We start from the raw sequence: 23,645 nt of genomic DNA, 5'->3' as shown, positions 1-23,645 counted from the left end.
TTGGATGCTGCAGGTGATACAGTTCCAGCAAATGTAACCTTGGCTCTTGCTTGTTATTGTATAAATTTCAATTTATGCAACCTGAGGATGTGGACAGGATTCTGGACAGAATGAGAACCATATGTGCATACTGGACCCATAGCTTCCCTGGAACTTAAAAACAGCCTGGAGGGACTGACAGAGTGGCTAAAGGGATTAGTGAATACCTCTCTGCAGCAAGTCAGGTTTCCATCTTCTCTAAAAGAGGTTCTAATAGGGCCATTATTGAAAACACCCTCCCTGAACCCCATCATATTAGGGAACTATTGGCCAATCTCCAATAAGCCTTTTGGGGGGGCAAAGTTCGAGAATGCATGGTGGCCCTAGCTCCAGGGGCTCTAGGGTGAGATGGATTATCTGGATTCATCTCAATCTTGGTTTCAGGTCTGGTTCTGGGACAGGGACAGCTTTGATCACCTTGGGATATGATCTATGATGGGGACTAGACAGAGTGTGTGTTCCCCTTTTGGATCTGCTGGATTTCTCAGCAGCTTTTGATATTTGGATGGAACTTGTTCTACAATGGTTCTCGTTTTTGGAGGAGTGGACTCAGAAAGTAGCGCTGAGGAATGCCTGACTCCCTGGCCACTGATGTCTCCCCAGGTCCAGTCTGTCCCCCATGCTGGTTAATGTCTACACAAAGCCACTGAGAGAGGTCATCCAGAGTTTTGAGGTTTGGGGTTACCAGTATATTGATGATGCCCAGTTGTATCTCTCCTTTCCATCTGATTCCAAGAAACTGCTTCTGTACTAAATCAGTGTCTGATTTCAGTAATGGACTGGATGATGGTGAACAAATTGAAACTCAATGCAGACAAGACAGGAGGTGCACCTGGCCAGTCATAAGGCAGTTCAGGGAACATGGATTCAGTTTATGCTGGTTGGGGTTACACTCCCCTTGAAATCTCAGGCTCACAGTTTGGGTCATTCATATTCCTTAAAAATGGGTGATACATGCCATGATTACATCCTGGTTACATTATTGTAACACACTCTACATGAAGCTGCATTTGGAAACTTCAGTGGGTCCAAAATGCTTGAGGTCAGGCTGCTGCCCACAGCTGGTTGCAGGGATCATGTGATACCTCCTGCCTCCCCCATTGAAAGAATTTCATTGGCTGTCAGTTTGCCTCCAGCCACAATTCAAATTGCTAGTTTGGACCCTTAAAATCCTACATGGCATAGGGCCAGACTGAAAGACTGTATTCCCTTATATGTGCCAGCTTGAGTGTTCAGCTCTGCAAGGGAGGGCTTTCTCTCAGCCCTGCCATCATCACAAGCGTTTGGTGAGGACATGGGAGGTGTTCCCAGGCTGTGGAACTTCCTTCCATGGGAGGTCTGGTTGCTTCCTCCTTTCTATTTTCCCACTGGCAGGTGAAGATTTTTTTCATTCAGGCAGGCCTTTGAGATTTAAGTTATGTAGCAGTACTGCATGTGATGGGGTTTGCGCTTTTTTATCTTTTTATTTTGTAATTATTTTTAAAATGTGTTTTGACACTTCCGGTTGTGACGACAAAGTGGACAATTGTGTCCATATCTTGCCAAATGCAGTTCTACCGGGGTGGGGGTGGGGTGTTAAATAATAGGACATGTGTAAATCTTTACTCTTGTAAGAGAGAAGACAGCAGGAGCTCAAAGGAGACCCTGATATACTCTCTTTCTGAGGGTTACGGAGGCAATCGACGGAGGAAAGATTGGGGTCACAGAGCAACCGGGTCTGGGTCATGGCTGCCTGGCTGAGCATTAACCTTGCCTGCAATCAAATTTAAAAAGACTCCTCCCCCCTTTTTTGTTATTGCTATCTATGAAGATGAAGTGCTGGTGCCAGGCAAGGCATTCTGGTGTAATAATTACTGTGATGCTGAACTGGTTGTATGTCCATATTTTATAAAATGTCATCTTATTACCACTCCAACTCTCAAAATCATGGAATTATATGCTATGTATTATCCAACTGTTAAGAAAGTCTTAGCAACAGACTCAAATCTAATTTGCTTTAATCAAAATGAGATGAACACTGAACATGATACGTATATTTTCTCTTCAATAATCTATGCCATGCACTTTAAAATGAACAAAACACAACCAGAAGAGATAGCTTCTATCTTCTTTCACAAAAGAGTCTGTAGCTGCCTTCTAGAAAAAGTGACAAAATGAAAGAGGGCAGGAAAAGTCATTTTCTCAAATGTTCTCTGTGTGTGTGTGCGTGTACACATTTGTGCTTGCCTCTGCATCTCCAATTAAATAGGTTTCAAATATCCACTGGATACCCACTTTATTACACTTCTGTTAAAAGTCAGAATATATAAAACCCTTTTACTTCACAATATTTCAAATCAATCATATTTACATCTCAATTTTAATACAAATGGTCAGTGAAACATACACCAAGGCAACCACTCAAGAATTTAAGATTAAATTAGAAAGCATGTTTGAAAGCAGAGAAAACCCCTATTACCACAAAGGTATGAGAATACAGCAGGTAAGGGACAAAAATGGGCACAGTCCCTCAGGAAGTACCCACCGCTATTTCTGCAGGTAGGGCAGCTTTAAAATTCCCATTGAACACAGTCGAATTTTTATATTTAAAAACAAAAATATAAGCAAGATTATTTGGAAAGTTTGGCATGTCATTTCCCCCAACTGTAAAATCTACAGCTAGATAGCATAATATACAAAACACCTTGAGAGCAGTTGAGGACAAGGGCATGTCTACCCTCACTCACCAACAGATATTTTACTGTGAAAGGCATTACTGAAAGGCATCATAATTAATGAATAGTGAATAACACAAATCCAAACACCTTGTGTATGTGTGTTTCTGTGTTCATATTTCACTTGGCTACACAATAAATACAAGGTTTGGAGGAAGCTGACTATGTAGGGCAAGTACCACATACAGTACAGGCTACAAAGTAAGCGACAAGACAACATGCCAGAAAGCAAGTGTTGTGTAAGACATAAAACAGCTCACATCTAAGAAACAAGAAAGGCCCAGTGCACAATGGGTTGTGGGTGCCTGTTTCTAAACATTTGTGCTAGTAAGTGACAACAGAAAGATCAGAAGTCACTCAACCTATGTGCTATGCTACGCAAGCTACTCTTTGACCTCTGGAAAGGAATTGCCTGTTTGAAGAGACTGCAGAGATTTTAGTCAGAATCTTCCTATTTTTTTTAAAAAAAGTCTTCCTGAACTTTGGTCCAAAAGATTATTGTCTTCATGTTGATGACGATTATTTGAAATTGCAGCTACTATGCAAACAGGTGGAAGGCATTCAGCTTCTTCTGCTGCACGGTTTGTTTGGACATTAAAAACGTTTTAAAAAGCATTACTGTAATGCAACTGCTGGCATTGTTTCTGATGTATGTAGCAATGCAGATCTCATCAAAGGAATTATTTATGCGTTGACAATGGACTGAATCCTGTCAAGGCTGGGTAATCTCTGCAGATGAAAGCCATTAGTGGCTTGATGTATATAAACATTAATTTCACCTACTAAAGATAAAAGGAACAGACATGTTTTCCTCCCAGCAAATCAGATCTTTCCTTTTGCTAGCCAAAGCTTCCAACCCTATATTCCTCCAGTCTTCCTTGGATGCCAGCTTAGACGGCCCAAGGGTTCAATTCTGCAATCATTTTGTTGTTGTTGTTTGGCAAGTAATTTCAATTAAAGGGAGACTTGGATGATGTCATTTCAGGTCATATTTACCCACATTCTATGAAACATTTGCCATCTAGGACAAAATGTGATTTAAGCCTGGGTGCCAACCTTTTGCAGAAGAACTGAGCAACCTCTGAGGAACATCCTTCTCCCCCTCCCCTTTTCATTCTTCCATTTCTGCAGCATCTTTGCACAAACAACACATTATATAAGAAACATACATTGTTATTTACATAAACATTCATCTGAACAGGTAGCAGAGTCCTTCACTTTGCTTTTCACAGCGGCAAACAGCGAATGATCTATAATACTCTCATCAGCAGTTGTCATGGATACCATGTAAAGCTCAGCAGCGTTGTTTACGAATGTGCCCAGAGTTATAGGAACTCCACATAGTTCTCAGGGATCAATCCTGTTTTCCCATTCAAGGTTCCTTCCAACCACCCAGGCTCTTGTGATGGATGAACTAGGGAAAGAAATGCAAGTTAGTAGGGTTATCCATTTGAGACTTTAAAGCAAAACAAAATTTTGCCTCCCAGGCCTCTATTCAGTTCCCATTCTTCCTAATGGCTGAAGAATGAAGCAGGACTAGAAGGCAACTCAGCTTTGGGGTGGTGGTGATGACCATTTCTACCCCTGGTGACCACAGGACATTTGATTTATTGGAAGCTATGAATGCAGTTCCATCCTCAATAGGCTACTCCCTCTCTAAATTCAACCCCCCCACCCAAATTCAGAATATTATGTAGCACACATTTTCTGAAGATGGAATCTGAATCTGACCAAGCATCAGCCTGATAGTGTTCCACTAAAATGAACTGGAACCATATGAAACTACCTGCTCACATATAAATCTGGCCAGCTCTTGAATCTGGCCTTGGAGGCCCCAATTACTGTTCCAGCCACCTGCATCAGGCAGGAATGGACAGGGCCTGTTTAGAAGCAGCACAACGAATGTGGAAAACTTCCTCCAAGGGAAGATTTATTATGCTTCTTTTTTCCTGATCTTTAGACAGATGATACAGATTTTTTAATAAAGTCCAAGTAGATTTTGATCAGTGATATGCTGTTCTTATAAAGTGCTTGCAGATGTTTTAATACCACTACCTGTTTTAACACAGTGGGCAGAAAAATAGAACAGGGATTCAGCTGTATGACAGGAAGGTCAGCAGATTTCTCTTCACAAATACCTTCAGCCCCATCACACAAGTGGAATGCATAGGAGGAATTGCATTTTTCATGCCCCCTTCTTGCTTTCTTGTTTCTGAAGCAACACCCCCGTTCTGTCCTCAACCATCCACATACTGCAGTCATTATTTTATGTCTGGTTTCAAGGAATAATTGTGAAAATCCTGGAAAAGTTAGTTGTTGGGGTTCGTTTTGTTTGTTTTAAATGATATCTCCTGAAATTCCTCAGCCAACATAGTCACTTGGCCATTCTGGGAGCTGGAGTCCAAAGGTTAACTATTCCAAAGCTATGAAATTTGAACAGTTGCTACAATAGTCTCCTTTGAACCTAAAAACAACAGGGCACTATCAATGTTAATAGGAATTTATACCCACCCATCCCCAAACACATCTGTTTCATACCAGTTATAGTCCTTAGAATTATAGAATCATAGAGTTGGAAGAGACCACAAGGACCATCCAGCCCAACCCCATTCTGCCATGCAGGAAATCTAAATCAAAGCATCCCCGACAGATGGCCACCCAGCCTTTGTTTAAAGACCTCTAAGGAAGGAGACTCCACTACAGTCCGAGGGAGTTTGTTCCGCTGTCGAACAGCCCCTACTGTCAGGAAGTTCATTTAGCTGCCTGCATCCTATTTTTCCCCCTCTGTGTCCTCTCCTATAGTCTAAAATTCCATGTCTAGATACTACATTGCTCAGCTTCTGTTCTCAACCTGGCCTATCTATAATTTTCTTTCTTTCTTTTTAATGCTCTCTAGGGTTTATGTAGCCAAAAGGCATTAGGAAACCATATTCCTGTTTGTGAAAGCCATTGTGATGACAACAGGGTTACATAAGCCCTTGTCATACATGTTAGCCCACAGAGAGAGGAAGGAAGGAAGGAAATATTATCAAGAAGCCATTGCTGTTTCTATGCAGATAATGCACAACGCGCTCTTGGGACTAAACAGGATTTTGCAGAAAAATCTGGAAAGCTGATGGTCAGTACTTAAGAAAATGGAAACATTTTATTTTTTCCCTACCTTGCTGTTTAAAGGGGCTTCTTCTGAAAAGCACATCCTCTGCTACTTTAAATCCTCAGAAGGTACAAAGCAGAAAGGACAGCAAGAGTGCCTGAAATAACACTCCACCACCCCGCATAAACACTCCAGGAAGATGGTCAAAGTACTATGGGCATTTCCCTGTTTCTTGGGGAGAGTTTGGACCAATCCCTCTAAAAAAACAAAGCTACAAAATGGATGGTGGTAGTGTGTGTGTGTGTGTGGGGGGGGGGGGGGGGGTGACACAAATTATAGCTGTGACAAGCAACTGACATTATACAACTGGCCCAAGAATAAGCAGTGAGACAGAACGATTTCTCCTAGAGTGGTTAAAATGAGTGCATGACCCCCCAAGTGAGATTTCTGCCCCTCCAATGAAATTTTCCTACAGTTCCCCAATTTCCAACATTGCAAAGAGTAAGACATTGAAAACTGACATGAGAGCCGGACAGTGAAGGAACCAGATAAGAAGAAAATCAATGCATTTGAAATGTGGGTCTGGAGAAGAGGGCTGACGATACTATAAACAGCCAAAAGGATAGACAAATGGGTCCTTGAACACATCAAACCAGAAATCTCCCTGAAAGCCAAGAGGATCAAAACTGAGGCTGTTGTACTTTGGCCATATCATGAGAAGGCACAACTCAGTATAAAAGACAATAATGGTAGGAAAGGCAGAGGGCAGTAGAGGGAGAGGGAGGTCACAGGTATGAAATGACAGGACCTAAGTACAGCAGTACACAACAGGGGTCTTAGAGATGCCTCATCCACAGGGTCGCCAGGAGTTAGGGGACAACCCAAAGGCAGTTAACAAGAACAACAACACTCTTACATTTACTGTCTTTACATTCCCTTGTTAACTCTACCTACACCTAAACTGTATTTCTCAATGTGGGCAGAATTCAAAGACATAGCCATGTTAGTCTGCAATATCAGTATGAAAAGGGCTCCTGTAGCACATTTGACTGAGAGAAAGAAGCTGTAGCATAAGCTTTATAGACTGAGAGCCTCGATAGACCGGTGATAAAGGCCAGCATCGGGGCGGAGTGGGGGTGTGGCGTCCACATGATATATTCCCTGACTCTGTCCCCATGCCAGTGTGACACTCCACCATATGGTGGGCAGCATCATGGCGCTCCTCTTGTGCTGCATCCAGATGGCACAGTGCCAAAGGAGCGCCAAAATGACACGGCACCGGCAGCTATGGCACCCTTTCCACTGCTCCTTTTTGTGCTGTGGAAAGGCCAGATTGGGGCTGTGGCATGTAGCTGATGCAGCCCCAATCCGTCGCTGAAAGGTGTGACTGCAGACCGCCCATTAGTCTGCTTCCTCATACTGTATATCTCAGGAAGTAGATTAAGGCTGCATCTGCACTGCAGAATTAATGCAATTTGACATTGCTTTAACTGCCATGACTCAATGCTATGGGATTTTAGGATTTGTAGTTTTGTGAGATATTTAGCCTTCGGTGTCAGAGAGCTCTGGTGCCCCAGCAAACTAAAAATCCCAAACTTTCATAAGATGGAACCATAACAGTTAAAGTGGTGTCAAACTGCATTATTTAGGTAGTGCAGATGCAACCTAAGGCCCGTTATAGACGGGCAAAAAGTGCGTGCCGCGCACGTACTAGGGTTAGAAAGGGGCGTCCTTTCCAGACGCCCCTAACCCTAGTACGCGCTTGGCGTGTACAAAATGGCGGCGTGCGGCGGAAATGATGCTGCGAGTGCGCCATTGGTGACTTGCGGTGCCATTTCCATGCAGCAAGAAGAAGCTGCATTTTGCAGCTTCTTTTTTGTTGCGTCCGGGAATTGCGCAGTTTGTCCACTGCGGTTCCCAGATGCAGCAAACAGCGGCGCTGGCAGACCGCCCTTTTTGGGCGGTCTGTAAAGCGCTTTTGTCTACCAAAGTTTATGCTACAACTTCTGTCTCTCAGTTAGTCTTTGTATACTATATTTCTAAATACTGAAGTTTTCATTAACTGCAATGCTAGAAATTTGAGGTCTGAAGAAAAAAATCATGGTGGGGGAGAGAATTATTTGGGAAACAACACCTTCTTTTTGACCACTACCTCAGCAAGAGAATGGTTGAACAACTGTACAATAGGCTATGTAATTTCGAGTCACTATCTGTTTTGAGGCCTTGGGATGTGACATAAATCAAACCAGTAACCAAATAAAAGTCCAATATACTAAACTACAGGTTGGTTTCAGACATTTATGAATGGGAAAGGATGGACAGAGGCTGGCTTTTCTACCTCGTCCTCCCACACCGAGCCCTTGCAATGTTCCCTGAGAGCCTGAACATGCTTTGTGCTTATGGGAATGGCTGCAGGAGGAACAGAAGATTGCAAAAAATTGGGCAGATGCTCCTTTTGTGAGCGCAACAGGCATTTCCACACAACCATGGAAAGCATATTCTTCTCTTTGCCAACTCATGTGACAGATTGGGCAAAAAAAAGGGGGGGGGGAATTTCCCACAACATGAAACCACAGCTACTGTACAAACTGCAACCTCACAATGACAATGAGTCAGCAACAGAATGGACTGGTGAATATGAGAGAGTGAAAGGGTGAACAGGTGGAAAAGGCAGGGTTGGGAATTGTGCAACTCTCCCACTGTTGTTGGGCTACAACACCCATCAGCCCCAGTTGACACCATCAATGCTGAGGAAGGCTAGAAGTTGCAGTTCAGCATCTGGGTGGGCTGCATGAGTCACCCTGGGTGTAAGTGAAAGTGACAATGAAGGAAGGAAGGAAGGAGGAGAGAGGGAGGGAGAGAATGAAGGTTGGATGAATGAAAAGAAGGGAAGGTGTTTAATTGTGTGGATGTAGGTCACCAGATACCAAGGCCAGGCCCTGAGTTTCCAACTTTTATGGGTCGCCTTCAGGCAGGAGATGAAGGTGCAAGTGCTCCAACTTTGGTGGACTCCACACCTGGCAAGAGGAAAGGGCTGTGTTCAAATCTCCAGCTTAGCTAGTGGAGCAGTAGCTTTCTACAATTTGCCAGATTTAATTGATTTGTTGATGTAACTTCAAAAAACTTGGGGGGCGGCAGGTAGTATCTATGTATTTACTTAGGGTGCATCTACACTATAAAAATAATAAAAATAATGTCTCTGTGGACGACATTTCCATTCAACCAGTCCAGCAAGCCCGCAGTCTTGGTTTTATCTTTGACTCTTCTTTGTCGTGTATCCCTCAGATCCAAACCACAGCCAAGGCTTGTAGATTCTTTTTGTACAATATTGCCAAAATCCGACCATATCTCTCCGCCTCTACTGCCAAGATCCTGGTCCATGCCCTAGTGATCTCACGACTGGATTACTGTAACGTCCTCCTGGCTGGGCTTCCTCTTCCTCACCTCTGTCCTTTAATCTCTGTCCAGCATTCAGCTGCACGCATTATCACTTCCGCTCTGACCACATCTCTCCTGTGTTGGCATCCCTTCACTGGCTCCCTCTCCCTTTCCGCATTCAGTATAAGCTCCTCCTGTCGACATTCAAAGCCCTCCATGGACTGGCCACTCCTTACTTATCAGACCTTCTTTCTCCTCACCTTCTCACTCGGGCCCTCCGTTCTGGTAGTCAAGGGTTCCTGTCTCAGCCCAGGATTTCCTCTGCCCCATCCCGGATTCGCCCCTTTTCACTTGCTGCCCCTCACTCCTGGAACCTTCTTCCCCCACAAGCAAGAGCCATCACTTCTTTAACTAGCTTCAAAACGGAGTTGAAAACCATCCTGTTCAGAGAAGCCTTCCCAGGCATTGCATAATTGTCGCTTACTATCTGATGTTCTTTTGTTGCCTGTTTATCGAACCATTTCCTGTATTGCTATGTATTGTATATGTATTATCCTACTTGAGAGTATGTATTTTCCCTGGATGAAGATTAACCATCCATTATGAAGCCAAGCCCTCCCTCCAGTCCATCTGCCTTGGTCCAGGCCTTGGAGGTAGAGAGGAACTGCTGGACCTCTTACCCTTTCCCTCTACCACTCTCTTCTCCTTCTGTGTCATGTCTTTTTAGATTGTAAGCCCGAGGGCAGGGAACCGTCTAACTAAAAAGATTACATGTACAGCGCTGTGTAAATTTACAGCGCTTCATAAATAAAGGTTAATAATAATAATAATAATAATAATAATAATAATAATAATAATAATTTAACACTACATTAAGTGATGTAGCTCCATCGTATGGAATTCTAGGATTTGTAGTTTTACAAGGTCTTTGGCTGTCTGCCAAAATGTGCAGACTACAAACTACAAATCCCAGGATTTGTAGCCATTTATGTGGTGTCAAACTGCATTATTTTTACATACATAGATACTGCCCATCCCCAAGTCTTTTGAAGTTACATCAACAAATCAATTAAAGTTGCAAACCGCATTATAAATGCACTCTTCATTAGCTTCCTCCTTCCCTCCCAGACATTGTGGCTCCAGGGCTTACCATCCACTCTACTCTGCATCCACCTTCCAGTTAATTAAACAGTAGGCTAAATTAAATTTTCTTTAACCTGTCTCTCCAACTGCCATTAGTACTTAATATTTTGGGGATACATGCAACCTATAGCAAAAACCAACCTGTTAATCTGTGTAGCCATTGCAGTTGGTCAAAATCTCTGTTAATAGTTTGGGGCATTTCTGTAGTTACTTGTACAATGTCTGTGTTGGTTAAATTATTTATCTAAATTGCTTCAAACAAATTATTTAATTTTGAAAGATCAGAGAAGAGTTGTTACACTTTTATACATCATACAATGTGTAACACAGTTACATGTATTCCATGATTAATTTCCAGATCATGAAAGAGTTCCTTTTTAAAGACCAGATTCCCATGTTGGCTCGTGGAGTGTAGAGGTTGTGATCAAAAAAGTATTTCATCCAAACTCTGTGACTGCTATAAGTCCTCATCTTATATTGTCTATCAACGTGTCACAGTTCTTCACCCAGGGAGAGATCCCTGCTTATGTGCTGTGCCTAATCACCTTCCATGAATTTCCCACATTTTCTTGTGTTACAGCCTAGAACTGGATTTACCTGGGATTGTTACCACTTGATGTACAAAAATACTCAGCAGTGTGAAGGTGCAAAATAGTTTTAACGAAACACAAGAATTAAGCAAAAAATAAACAAACAAAACCCCAACCCTTGCTGGTTGCATAAATATTTATCCCCTGAATCAATACAAGAAGCACCTTTACTAACCACTACATCTATGAGTCCTCTTAGGTAAATCTCTATCAAGTTTGTGCATATGGATCTTCTGGATTTTGACCATTCTTGGTAAAAATTACTCTAGCTCTATCAGGTTGGATGGGGATCACTGAAAAACAATGATTTTCAAGTCTTGCCACAGATTCTGAGTTTCTCTGGGTCATCCAAAGCTCTGAGCTTTGTCTGGGTCATCCAAAGACATTCAGGTTCTTGTTTTATACCTGTCCAATGTTGCTTTGCCTCTGTGTTTAGGATCATTTTTCTTTTGGAAAGTGAACCTCTACCTCAGTCCAAGTTCACTTGAAGAATGAAATAGGTTTCCCCCTAAAATTATCTTGCTTTTGCACCATCTATCTTGCCCTCAGACCTGACTAATTTTCCACAACATGATGCTGCCACAGCCATGCTTCACCATGGCAATGGCTTTCTCAGAAAAATAAGCACTCTTGATTTGGTGCCACACATAACATTTTGCAGTAGGGCCTAAATGTCCAGTTTTGGTCTCAACAGACCAGAGAACCTTTTCCCATTCTTCATGTCTTCCAGATACCTTTTTGTGAACTCCACATGGGCCTTGATACGGGCTTGATTCAGCAATGGCTTTCTTCTGGCCACTCTTCCATAAAGCCTGACTTCATAGATTGTCCAGGTGATAGTTCCATGAATAGTTTCTTCAGCTGCAGAGATCTCTAGCACCTTCAGAGTTACTATTGGTTTCTCCATTGCTCCTACTCAATTCCTGAGTTTTGGTGGTTGACTTTCTCTAGGCAAACCCATGGTTGAGCCATGTTCTTTGCTTTTTCTAATACTGGGTTTGATGGTGCTCTGAGGGATGTTCATAGTCTTATTTTTTAAAAAAATCCAGCGACAATTGGTGCTTATGCATAACATTCTGCTAAGACTTGTTTGGTCCAGGATGCTGTTTGCTTAGATATGCTGTCCAACAAACTCTGGGGCCTTCCAGAGAGAGCTAAATTTAATCATATGAAACTGGAATAGCATGCAAGTGGACTCGATTCAGCTACTTACGTGACTTGTGGAGGCAGTAGCTTGCACTGCTGATTATTTAGGCATGTCATAGCATCAAACAAGAGCCAGTTTGTTCATGTTTATTTACTTAACACTTGCACCACAATAAAAATATTGCTCATTTTTTCAAGTGGTAGCAATGACAATTAAATCCAGTTCAATACCAGATTTTAACATGACAAAATGTGGAAAAGCCAGAAGGGATGAATACAGTGCGCCCGCGTCATACATGGGCGCCTTTTATGCAGCTTCCAGCTTATGCTGGAAGCCCCTGCCATTTAATGAAAGGCACCCACGCCCACACTACTCACACCGCCACGTGCATGAGTCCCATTATCCTCAATGGGACTTGAGCATAAGCAGAACTTGCCTTAGCGGCGGGGTCCAGAACGGATCCCTGCTTAAGGCAAGGGATCACTGTACTTCTGTAAGGCACTGCATCCATCCATCAGTCCTTACATTCTTTGATATAAACAAATTAGAAAATCATGTTGCCACATCTAATTTGAAGGTTTGTACTGAAAATGAAGAAATGAATAGATGAATATTAGCAACAGAAAGAAAAGTAACAGCTGGGCTAAGTATTTTAAATAAGTCTTTAGTGTTAAAGCTCACATCAGAAACTGAATTTAAAGAATAGGACAGAGATCTAAGAATAAATATTAAGTGAGATTGAAATAAAAATTTTAAAAGCACACATTTTTCTACAGAATTGTTAAAATGTGGGAAGTGTTTCCCAGAATAATCAAAACAGTCTTTAAGGGCTGCAATAACAGAATGGAAGAAGATTCCACTCTGCTTATTCCATGAATCTGTCAAAAACGTCTGCAAGTGTTTCAGTATTCTATTCCTGTTGAAGCATCTCTCTGTAACCTCACTTTCAGATCAAAAAGGGAAAGGTTACATGACTGAAAGGTATGCCATTATGCATAGTGTGCCAAAATTGTATATGGAGATTTCCCCTTCCCTTGCCATAACACCAGAATCTTGGGTCTCCAGTGAAAGGTGGGAGACTCCAGTCAGCAAAAGACTACTTCTGCAGCACACTGATAACAACCATGGAATTGACAACCACAAGAAATAACAATAGCCAGCAACTTGGATGGTTTTAAAGATGATTAAGGAAATTCATGAAAGATAAAGCTAATAATATATGATGTCTATGCATTAACTCCATTGTGAGAAGAAACATTCCTTTGTATATATACTTGAGGAACACAAGGGGAAGATGCTACTGCCGATACATCCTCTTTGTGGGGTTCCCAGAGCCAATGGCTTGGATACTGTTTTAACAGAATGCTGAACAAGATTGGTATTTGGTCTGATCCAGATTATTGGGCAGTGGTTTTCAACCTCTAGTCCACCAGATGATATGAACTTCAGCTACTATAATTCCAGACTTTTGGTCAAGTTGGCTGGGGCTTCTGAAAGCTAAAGACCAAAAGTTGGAAACCACTCATTTAGGGGACATAAACTTTCTTATGTACAGCTCATTTTAAACACTTGTTTAATGGCATAAGATGAATCTAAAGTATATAATCTTACTATTGTTACCCAAATTCAGTTATTCCTGAAAAGAATTTCAGTGGCACTTTGTTTTTGTGCATTGTCTACAGCTGTTTGTTTCTTACCTGGAAACTTGCCATGGACTGGCAGCCAGTGGCTCAAGACCAGCACTTATCCACCAACCACCATTCTGAGTATACGTTTTCTAGAGCAGTACTATTCAAAATGGTGATTGGTGGATAAGTGCTGGTCTTGAGCCACTGGCTGCCAGTCCATGGTAACTTTCCAGGAAAGAAACAAACAGGTGTAGACAATGAGCACAAACAAAGTGCCAGTCCCTGGTACATTGGGGGGGGGACCTGCTGGTCCACCACATCAGTTAGCTTAAGAAGCCCTGCTCTAAGCACTGTAACCTTCTGGAAAAGACATGTAGCCTTGCTATGTTGACTTTGCAAAAGGCACTACAATGCTATGGTATTACTATGTCTATGTGTTCAGGCTTCAAACAGTGTCAGAAGGGCAGCAGTAACAGTATGTTGTGTGTGTCCCAAGCTGACCTCTTCTCTTTACTAGGAAATACCCAAGGGTGTAGGACTCTGATCTTGACAGTGTCAGATGAAAAACTGGGCTGGATGGAATGTCATTTTGCTCTAAGGAGACACTCCCCTGGATGTCTGGGTGTAGTAGAAAGCTTATTGTGGGATGTGTATCCCCAGTCCCTTATTCATTTAGTACACACAATAGTATTACTGGCATGGAAGTACCATGCTTGGACAAAGTCTTGTGCCCACTGGAGATCTGGGCTACATGCAATATTGGTGAATCTCTGAGAAACTAGTGCCCTGCAGGTGAAGGTACATGTGTTTTGGGCTGCTCCAAGTCAACGTCAAGATGCATGCATCCCAGCTCTTATTGTAAGTTGGGTATTCAGTGGCATGGGTGTCATATCTGGCACAAACATGCACATCTCAATGAAATGTTGGTCTGAACATGAGGCTGTGGCACCTCAGGAAGTTTTGGTGTGTGATTTGAGGTGGCTGAAAGCTTAAGGTAAGAGGTCTAAGAACACTGAAGGACTCAGATCCTATCTGATCTTGCAAGCTAAGCAGTATCAAGCCTGGTTATGAATTGATATGGAAACCATCAGGGAATACCAGGTGTTGTAGGCTGTATTTCAGAGGATAGTAATGACAAACAGTGACTTGATAGCAGAAATACACATGCACAGAGAGAGATTATTGTAAAATGCACACCTCTTTTTCATTGTCCATGTTTGAGTATATAAGGTATTCTTGAAATAGCTTCCTCAACTTGTACCCCAATGAAATGTTAGGCCAAAAGCAAGGCCATGGTGTCTTGCAGTGGCCACTCTCCCTGAGAATAATCATGTGCAGCACTATTTATTACATCCATTAAGAATTATTGGCCTGAGTCATGAACTAATGGACAGAAAAATCAATTTGTCAGTTTCCCTTCCCCTGTCTCCACCACATGGGTCAATATATGTATTCTCCCTTCCCTCCATTTAATCCAGAGTGAAGAATCTTAGCCTTAGATTCTGTGCTAGGGGCTTATTTCATAAATATTAAAAACTACTAAGTATTATTTTACAAATATTTTAAAATAAAGCAAATAAAAAAATTAACTTCTGTTTATACTAAGGGAAGGGAGGTCTCCCACAAACTTTTGCAATAGTTTTAACTGTAAGGAAATGGCATTTGTAAAGATGGGATACACCGAAAGTAAGACTTTTACATTGGCAATATGGAAATGCAACTAGGGATTTCATAACATACACCATTACTTTCAGATGAGTTGATTTTCTTTAGATTTATATTGTGAGCCACCCTACTCATCTTTCAAATGGAAAAGCTGCCTTTGGAATTAAAAGAAAACTGCCTCAAACCAACCAACAAGCCACTTTGTAAAAACCACAGACTCTAAATGAACGTTGTACATGCTTATTAGTAGCATTTCATGATTTTAACTGTGTTATGTGTCTATTTGTTGCTGTATTTTAATCTGTTGTTCCCCACCTCAATCCACAGGGAGAAGTGGATAAGAAATGTATTGTTGTTATTGGGATGAACTACTTCCCAGTTCCTAAAAACATACCCTAGCAAAGATGAGCTACATGATGCCAAGAACCAGTGGTGCCTAAAAGGCAGTATGCAAGGGAAACCCAAGTGGGCAGGTCTGTGCCTGCAGGCAGGTCGAGCTTTACTTGCCTGCTCAGACCCAGAGCAGGGAGTGATAGCATATACTTTCAACCTAGTACCCACTGCTCTGTCTTTTTCTTTCCTGAAGCAGAGGGCTCTGGATGGGAAGAAGTAAGGCAGTCAGAAGCATCTCACTTATCCATTGGCTGCTGTTTCCATCAACCAAGACATGGCTTCTTTGGGCCAAGCAAGATGGCAGTGGCGGTCTCTCTGCAGTAAGGGCTCCCTTTGGGGTCTGGTTCTCAGCAATCCCCAGGCCTGCCTTCCAGCCATTGCTCTGCAGGAAAACCTAGACAGTGACTGGTGTTAACTCTTCCCTTTCCTCTACAATGGGAGGAAGGCAGCCAAAGAGCTGGGCAAGGATGGGGGGGGGGGGGGAAGAATGGGTAACAGTGGTCCCAGAACCACCAGCACCACAACACATAGACACCAGAGGCTACAACAGTGAAGTAGCATGAGGGACTCTCCCACTGTGGTGGGAGAGACAGCAATGAATATGTCATTCCTGGCACTTTTCTGCTAGGGCAACAACCTCACTCTACCTTATTGTAGGATTGGTCCAATTAGAATCATAGCTCATAGTGACAGTTGATGTAGGAGAATTTTACCCCTTTTACTGTCACCACCAACACTCTTAACCTTCAGCTGTTCAAAACCCTGCTGTTACCCAATCTTCCCTTTCCTGAAATGAATTAAATACCTATTTTTATTTAGTGCATGAAACCTTAAATAGAATATTTGTTCTATATCTTCTTTTAAAAGGACCCATGTTCAAGGGGGGGCAATTATAGGGTTGAAAGCTGAGACTATATTTACAAATTCATCTGTAGGTGGGTGGTAAACAAATATGGGGATTTAAAAGGGCCAATGTTCTCTTCCCTGGGATCCTCCAGGGACTAAACACACTGCAAAAACAGCAAAAGGGTGGGGAAAACAAAGCTCACCATGGCTAGAAGTCCCTTCTGATTTTTTTAAAAATTGTATTTTAAAAAAATTACACAGTGTGTGAGCATATATACTGTATGTGTATGCCATAGGGGTGCTTTAACCTATTTAAAAGTTGTTAACATTCTCAGAGGCAAAAATGACTATTAAACTTCTCCTTCTCCACTCTCCCCCCCCTGCCACAGGAGGGATTGCATACCAAACATTATCTCCCCATATTTATTCACCCTGCACTAAAGTTGTCTCCAGCAACTTCAGTCCTGATGTAAGACAGTAAGAAAGCAGTTATCACTGAGTTATTCTGGAAGGGGATGGGCGATCGATTTCTTCTAGCAAGTCATAACTTGATTCTCACAAACCTCACAGCCTTATCTACAGCAGCATGGTTCAGGGTATGCAGAAAAAAGGAGGCAGCTGGCCTCTTTTGCAACATATTATCTGCCTTACATAGCTGGTTCCACTTGCTGCTTCTTAGGCAAGAGAACTGCATAATCTAGAAAAGCCTGTATGGCAAGCACTAGAAAAAATGGAAAACCTAAATGAAAAACCCTACTTCAACTCATGTGTTATTCTGCTTACTAAAAATTGGTGTGCTTTTAAAATTTCTATCAATACAACAGTTTTAACATGCATTTTGTTACAACAACAAACATTTAGGATTATACTTTTATTTGGAAGAACATGCTGCATGCAATGAATTTTAGGCATGCTACTTGTCCACACTGATCCATTGATTTTTATCTAACAATCACTGTTCGTTCAATATAATCAACATTTGTTTCTTGCTTTCCTGTGTGTTTGAAACACAAGAGGGCTGGCTGAGTAATTAAATAAGATAATTAAACATTCTGTCAGAAACATGCAACAATTTCCTTCTCTTTTTCACAAGTTTTTCTGAACCCTCCTCTCCCCCCCCCCCCCCAACTTTGGTCACTTCCTCACTCCCTCATTCCAAGTACTCTTAGGCCTCATTTTCAATCTCAGTCTTAAAACCCTGCTGCAAAATCCAAAATTTATATCTTTACTGGGACACTCAAAAGGCACAAAATGCATCACACTAGTTTTTGAAGCTTCACTGGCTATTAAATCAGGTAAAAAGCATGCAGGGAAAGAGTGTGATATTGTTGTCATAGGTTCTACATTTTAGGTTGTGATGGTATGGGAAATGTGCATACGTGTAAAGTGAGACTTCCTTATAGCTATAAGCTGAGTGGGATACCTGCAATAAAACAGAGTCATCAAAGTTTGTCTTGCAAAGAACTCCACACCCTGAAACTGCACTGCATCTATTCAGCATGAAGTCATTGAAGGCTGCTATGATGGAAGTCTACAGCTAGTCACACAGGAAAGTCTCTATATTTTCAGATATAAGAGGAAATTTGGGCATCAGAACAGGTAGTGCACATCAGCTGAAGCTGAATCAAATTATTTTACCCAGGGCTGTACGAGCTGAATACTCAGAAAACAGTTCCCTGTCCATGATGATACAAAACTCACTTCCTTATGTGTAGAATCACCCTGGTTATGGCTAAATTCACTGTTTTCAGATGAAAACATGTTTCAGTCATTTTAATTTACCTGGGAAATCATCTTTCTCCTCAAAACTACAGCAACACTAGGTTTAACCTCTGCCATCTGGCAACTTTCAATGAGTCTTTTACTATAGACCAAAAAGTATATATGGAAAGACATCATTTTTGTACTCATATTAGCCACTAGGTCTGAGAGACATTTCTTAGAGACTGTTTGGTTTCTTGGTTTCTTCTGTAATTAACAGTCCAATTCATCTTGAAATGCAGAATTTAGGGATGTAAATTTCAGGTACGAATTAGGACAGGAATAGGTTTCCTTTGAAGATGGAGAACAGTTAAAACCCTCTACTGAGGAGGAAGTGGGGCAAATGAACCACAGTGAAACCATACGCCCACTCAAGCATTGGTTTAAGGAGCACTCCTATAGCCAGTGTTTGGATTGGGATGGCTTCATATGTCCCATGACTTCCCCCCTATGGCAAGGAACTGGGACAGATGACATTAGAGGCAACAGCAGTGATCCCTAGACAATAAAACATTATCTTCCATACCACTTCATGGGAGAAAGCATATATTTATAAAGCAAAAATAGGTAGCAAAGAACATAAGAATATCTGAACATTAAAATATGGGAACATTCTATTAAGCTCATATTTTTACTGATGGATTCTGCTCACTGCTCCAGTGGTGTTGCCTCTCTACTCTGCCAACCTTGCAAATTGGGACTTGGGGAGGGAATTGAATTTGTGCAAGAAGTGAGAACTCAATGAGCCAGAATGGGACTAGCCATGCAGTAGCGACACAAAGGGGGTGCAAGGGGCATGGACCACACAGACATGCAGTGGCATCACTAGGTGTGTGTGTACACAGGGGGAGGGGTCATTCGATGGGGCAGTACACATGGAGGGACTGGCACAGCTACTGGGCAAGTGAGAAAGGACACTTTCCTGCTCATGTAACAGCTACAGCAGACTTTAATCAGGCCCTCTGGAGGCCACAGAAGTGCCACCTCAGTAGCAGTGGCTGCTGGGAGAGTGGGGCAGTGCTGCCAGGACCTGAAAACTTTTCCAGGAGGTAGGGATGCCTTCAAGGTCTGGCATGGTTGTAGCCATTCTGCATCCCTGGTGCCTTGGTGGAGCAGTGATTAAATGCCTGTACTGCAGCCACAAGTACAGATTAAATGCCTGTACTGCAACCACAAGATTATGAGTTCAATCCCAGGCAAGGCTCAAGGATTGACTCAGTCTTGCATCCTTCCACAGGTCGCTAAAATGAGTACACAGCTTGCTGGGGTCAATTGGCCTACAGGTTGTAAATCACTTAGGGAGTGCTTAGCTCACTGCTAAGTAATATAGAAGTGTACTTGCTATTGCTATTACTATCCTAAAGGTCTTTACATGTGGTGGGAGGCTGCCTTCAGGGTTTGGTGTGGCTGCAGCTGCTCCAGACCCTGAAGGTCTTTCTGAGTGGTATGCGGGCTGCCTTCAGGGTGTGGCATGGCTGCAGCCGTACAGAACCATGAAGGCCTTTCCAGGTGATGGTGGGGTTGCTCAGACAGCAGACATGTTGGACCCCAAATAGGCAATCTAAAGGCCACAACACCCCCCTCAGCAGTAGTCTGGGTGGGTGGCCATGGGGTGGGCAAAGCAGTTTGGACCAACCAAGTGATGTCACTGCAGCCACCGGCCAGTTTAGTCTTGCAGGCAAAAAGTTTCCCACCTATTAATTAGGAACAATGTCATAACAGGAGGACCTGCCTTGGGAGCTGAAGGACTCTCTTTTGTTGGAGAGCTTAAAGCAGAGAGACTACCAGGGATATTGTAGTTGCATCCTCTATTGCAAATTCTGCATTGAGCAAGGGGGTAGATGAGCACCAAAGTCTCTTCTAGCTCTACATAAAAGGTCTTCAATATAAATCACACTGAGAAACCACACTGGAAAATGCTGTAGCTTTAGAAAGAAAGAAAGAAAGAAAGAAAGAAAGAAAGAAAGAAAGATTCTCAAATTTTCACATCCAGATATTTTATGTTCTGATGTTTTTTGATACTCATTTTCTCATCATAAAGGCCAACTCCAATCCTCAGTAACTTTTTATCCACTGAGTTCAAATGAGTGCTTGCCTTTGAAATGCCAAAATACACAGATTAGCTTGAATGTCACAATCACAAAGATTCAATCTGAAAATCCAGCACAGGGCATTTTGATAGTAGTGGCATATATTCAAGGAAGATCAGAAAGTGTAGTTTCTATTTTATCTTTCTTGGAAAAGTCTACAATTACATTAGTCAAGGGTAAACACAAGGTTTCAGCAAAATAATCCTGCTGTCCTTCAAGATTAAAATCCATGTGTTTTGTACTATGTCAGGATGACCACACTCAAGATACTTACCGTTATCAAATATGGTTCCTGCAGTGAAAGAAAGCTCTGAGTCATGTTCTGCTTTACAAGCATACAAAGCCCTGGCTTTGCGAAATGGTGAACTGTGGGGGGAAAATTAAATATATACATATAAAAATAACAATCATAGGCACAGAAATATTTGCTAAGACTCCCAGATTGCAAAATAGAGGGTTAAAGAACATTAGGCAGAAGAGAGAGAAATGGCAAGTAGATAACTAGGATATGTGAGGAGGAGGGGGAGGAGATAACTTCCTCTCTAAACCATATTTCACCACTTCAAAAATTTCGCTGAGCACATAACTGTAGCCTTTGGGATCAAAGTATGCATATGATTGCCCAAGAGGCTGAGCCATACTAAGTCAAGAGGGTGCCAGTCAAATGTGAAAAGAGAGTAAAAGGTGAAAAAAGGGGAATAGATCATGTAGAGTCAGTTGGCAATATTTTTTGTGAGATGTTGATAAGAAACATGAGGCAGAGACCTGGCTTCTAGAGGAGGCTGAGACATGCAAACTCCAAACTGTAGTAATATATCTTTAATACAATAAATCATTTAAATTGAGGGTTATCTGGCACTTCCCCCTCCAGTTCAGTTCCCAAATGGTCTTTGTTTAAACAGAACAATACAGACTTCCATCCAGGAGGGAATCCTTTTGGTACTGAATCACCAGCTGCAGAATCTCCAAGCTTCGCTGCTGCCAGGGTTGGCCCAAAGTATTCTTACTGTCCGAGGTGGTGCAGCAAATGGCAGCCCTATCAGTGTATTAATATGCAATAACAAACGTCTCTCACATTATTTTGGTATCTGGGGGAGAAAAGCCCATGGATATTTCCCTCATCTCTTTGGAAGTAAAAACACAGTAGTAGTATGTGAAGTCGAAGGCTTTCATGGCCGGCATCCATAGTTTTTTGTGAGTTTTTTGGGCTATGCGGCCATGTTCTAGAAGAGTTTCTTCCTGACGTTTTGCCAGCATCTGTGGCTGGCATCAGATGCCAGCCACAGATGCTGGCGAAACGTCAGGAAGAAACTCTTCTAGAACATGGCCACATAGCCCGAAAACCCCACCAAAACCTGTAATATTATATTAATAACTAACAAACAGCTGCCTTTTCATGATTCATGAAACCCATTTAAAGCTTAGCTTCCCTTTGTGAAAATCAACACTGCATCCTAGGATGTGCCCATCACCCTGCTCTGGCTGAATACTGCAGGGGAAGACTGGCAGTAGTGGACAAGATGTCCTGCAAATGAACCATAATTAAGTGAGAGGAATAAAACAAAAGCAAGATTATTAGAAGAGAACCTCTAACATAGCCAAAGGAAACAATTAGATGGAGGAACATTCTTACTGGTTAACTATTATTTTTGTAGGCAGGCGGGTATTCAACTTGGATTAAGTTTCACAGAAAATGGAAAGGGGAGACTAAAAACCTCTTTCCTGGAAAGCAAGGTTTCCTCCAAAGTGGCTAAGCCACATAAGAGTGGGAAACTTTAACTTCAGAACATAGCTTAAGCAGCTTAAAGAGAACCCCCCCCCCTTTAAGAAAAAAACTAAGCCAACATTTCTGCAAAGCAGCAGAATATAAACATTTTTTAAAAATGTGACACAGTGACATTCCCCCCCCCTCCCATTTAAGGTATACCTATACTGCCTTTCTGATAATCATCAAATTGGTATACACACAATTCAAGAAATCAAACAGCAAACAGACAAACCAATAGTCAAACACTAAAAGCAGTATTAGAAACTATGGCAATGGTCTTAGAAACCAAGCTAAGAAGTTGTGCCTTTACAGCCTTAGTGAATGTACAATAAAGACCAGTCATAATTCCAAAAGGAGCAGATTCCAAGAATTCCCTTTCCCATGTTTCTAAGAAGAAGTATTTCCCTAAAACAAGATCAGTATGGCAGAGAAGCATTTCTAATTTGAAAATATTTTTCTCTCCTTTTCAGTTCTGTCTTAGATTTGGTTTTGAAATTTGCATAAACTGTAGGCTAGTCCATGGAAAACACTCCCACATGCCATCCTGAACATAAGAGGCACAGATATTCTGACACGAGTTGCCCTTTGCTTTGTTGGTAAGCCAGAAAAAGTTTCAACTATATATTCCAGGGGGCACAAATAGTTATTGGATTGGAGAGATGGTTTCAGCAACAGAGGTGGCGATGAAATATTGGTGATCTGACCTGTAGGTACTGCAGTCTCTTCTGTGCTCCCTGTCTCCTCAGGTGTAAGGGAGCATATTGTGTTACTGGCAGTGCTGAAGCAAGGTTCATTCAACACTCTAACTGGTTTCCATATGTGTAACAAAAAGGGGGCACCAGTCTAAGCTTGCTGTTCGGGCAACCATGCTGTATAATCTTTGATAACCCAACAGAGTTGGCCCCCCCATATCCATGAATTCTGCACCACAGATTGAAGATAGATAGATAGATAGATAGATAGATAGATAGATAGATAGATAGATAGATAGTGTGTGTGTGTGTAATCACATATGTTGGTATGCACAGGGTGTCCTGGAACCAAACCCCAATGGATACCAGGGCCCACTGTACTACAAGGGCTGCTTTTATCCACATGAACCTTCAACACTGTAAGCATTAGACCTTGCTCTTTGTGCACCCTGGTTTCCAAGGCTAGTGGAGTAGCTAAGCAGAATAGGATATTATTGGCATTTACATTCATGTTCTGAAACTTTTTCTTATCTCTTACCATCAAGAGACTTAGCAAATAACTTCTGACCAGAAAAAATTTTGGACACCAGAAAGATAGAGCAGAAACATATGTCCCAACAGTGTAGACACACATTGTGTAACATATTAAAATTTACAAAATCTACCTCCATTGGTTAAGAACCCAGCTATGTTCGTC

At 42.0% G+C, this 23,645-nt stretch overlaps 1 protein-coding gene across 5 annotated transcripts in view; it reads right to left on the bottom strand.

The window, feature by feature from the left end:
- Positions 1-2,096: 2,096 nt before the first annotated feature.
- Positions 2,097-23,645, bottom strand: part of ARHGAP26 (Rho GTPase activating protein 26) — a 345,307-nt gene continuing 323,758 nt past the window's right edge. For 2 of the 5 annotated variants that reach the window (XM_089531147.1, XM_089531150.1), the window contains one exon: positions 2,097-4,167. In XM_089531147.1, the coding sequence (XP_089387273.1) occupies positions 4,101-4,167 (67 nt within the window). In that variant the 3' untranslated portion in view covers positions 2,097-4,100. Of the gene's footprint in view, positions 4,168-20,762; positions 20,855-23,645 lie in introns of all 5 variants that reach the window. The other 3 variants (XM_089531141.1, XM_089531132.1, XM_089531153.1) reach the window with 3 other exon arrangements.

Source organism: Sceloporus occidentalis, unplaced genomic scaffold (genome assembly GCF_023333645.1).
Source record: "Sceloporus occidentalis isolate IW3139 unplaced genomic scaffold, rSceOcc1.0.p SCAF_1, whole genome shotgun sequence".
NCBI lineage: Eukaryota > Metazoa > Chordata > Lepidosauria > Squamata > Phrynosomatidae > Sceloporus > Sceloporus occidentalis.
The sequence above is the reverse complement of the archived record's forward strand: the minus strand, read 5'-3'. Positions and strand labels throughout refer to the sequence as shown.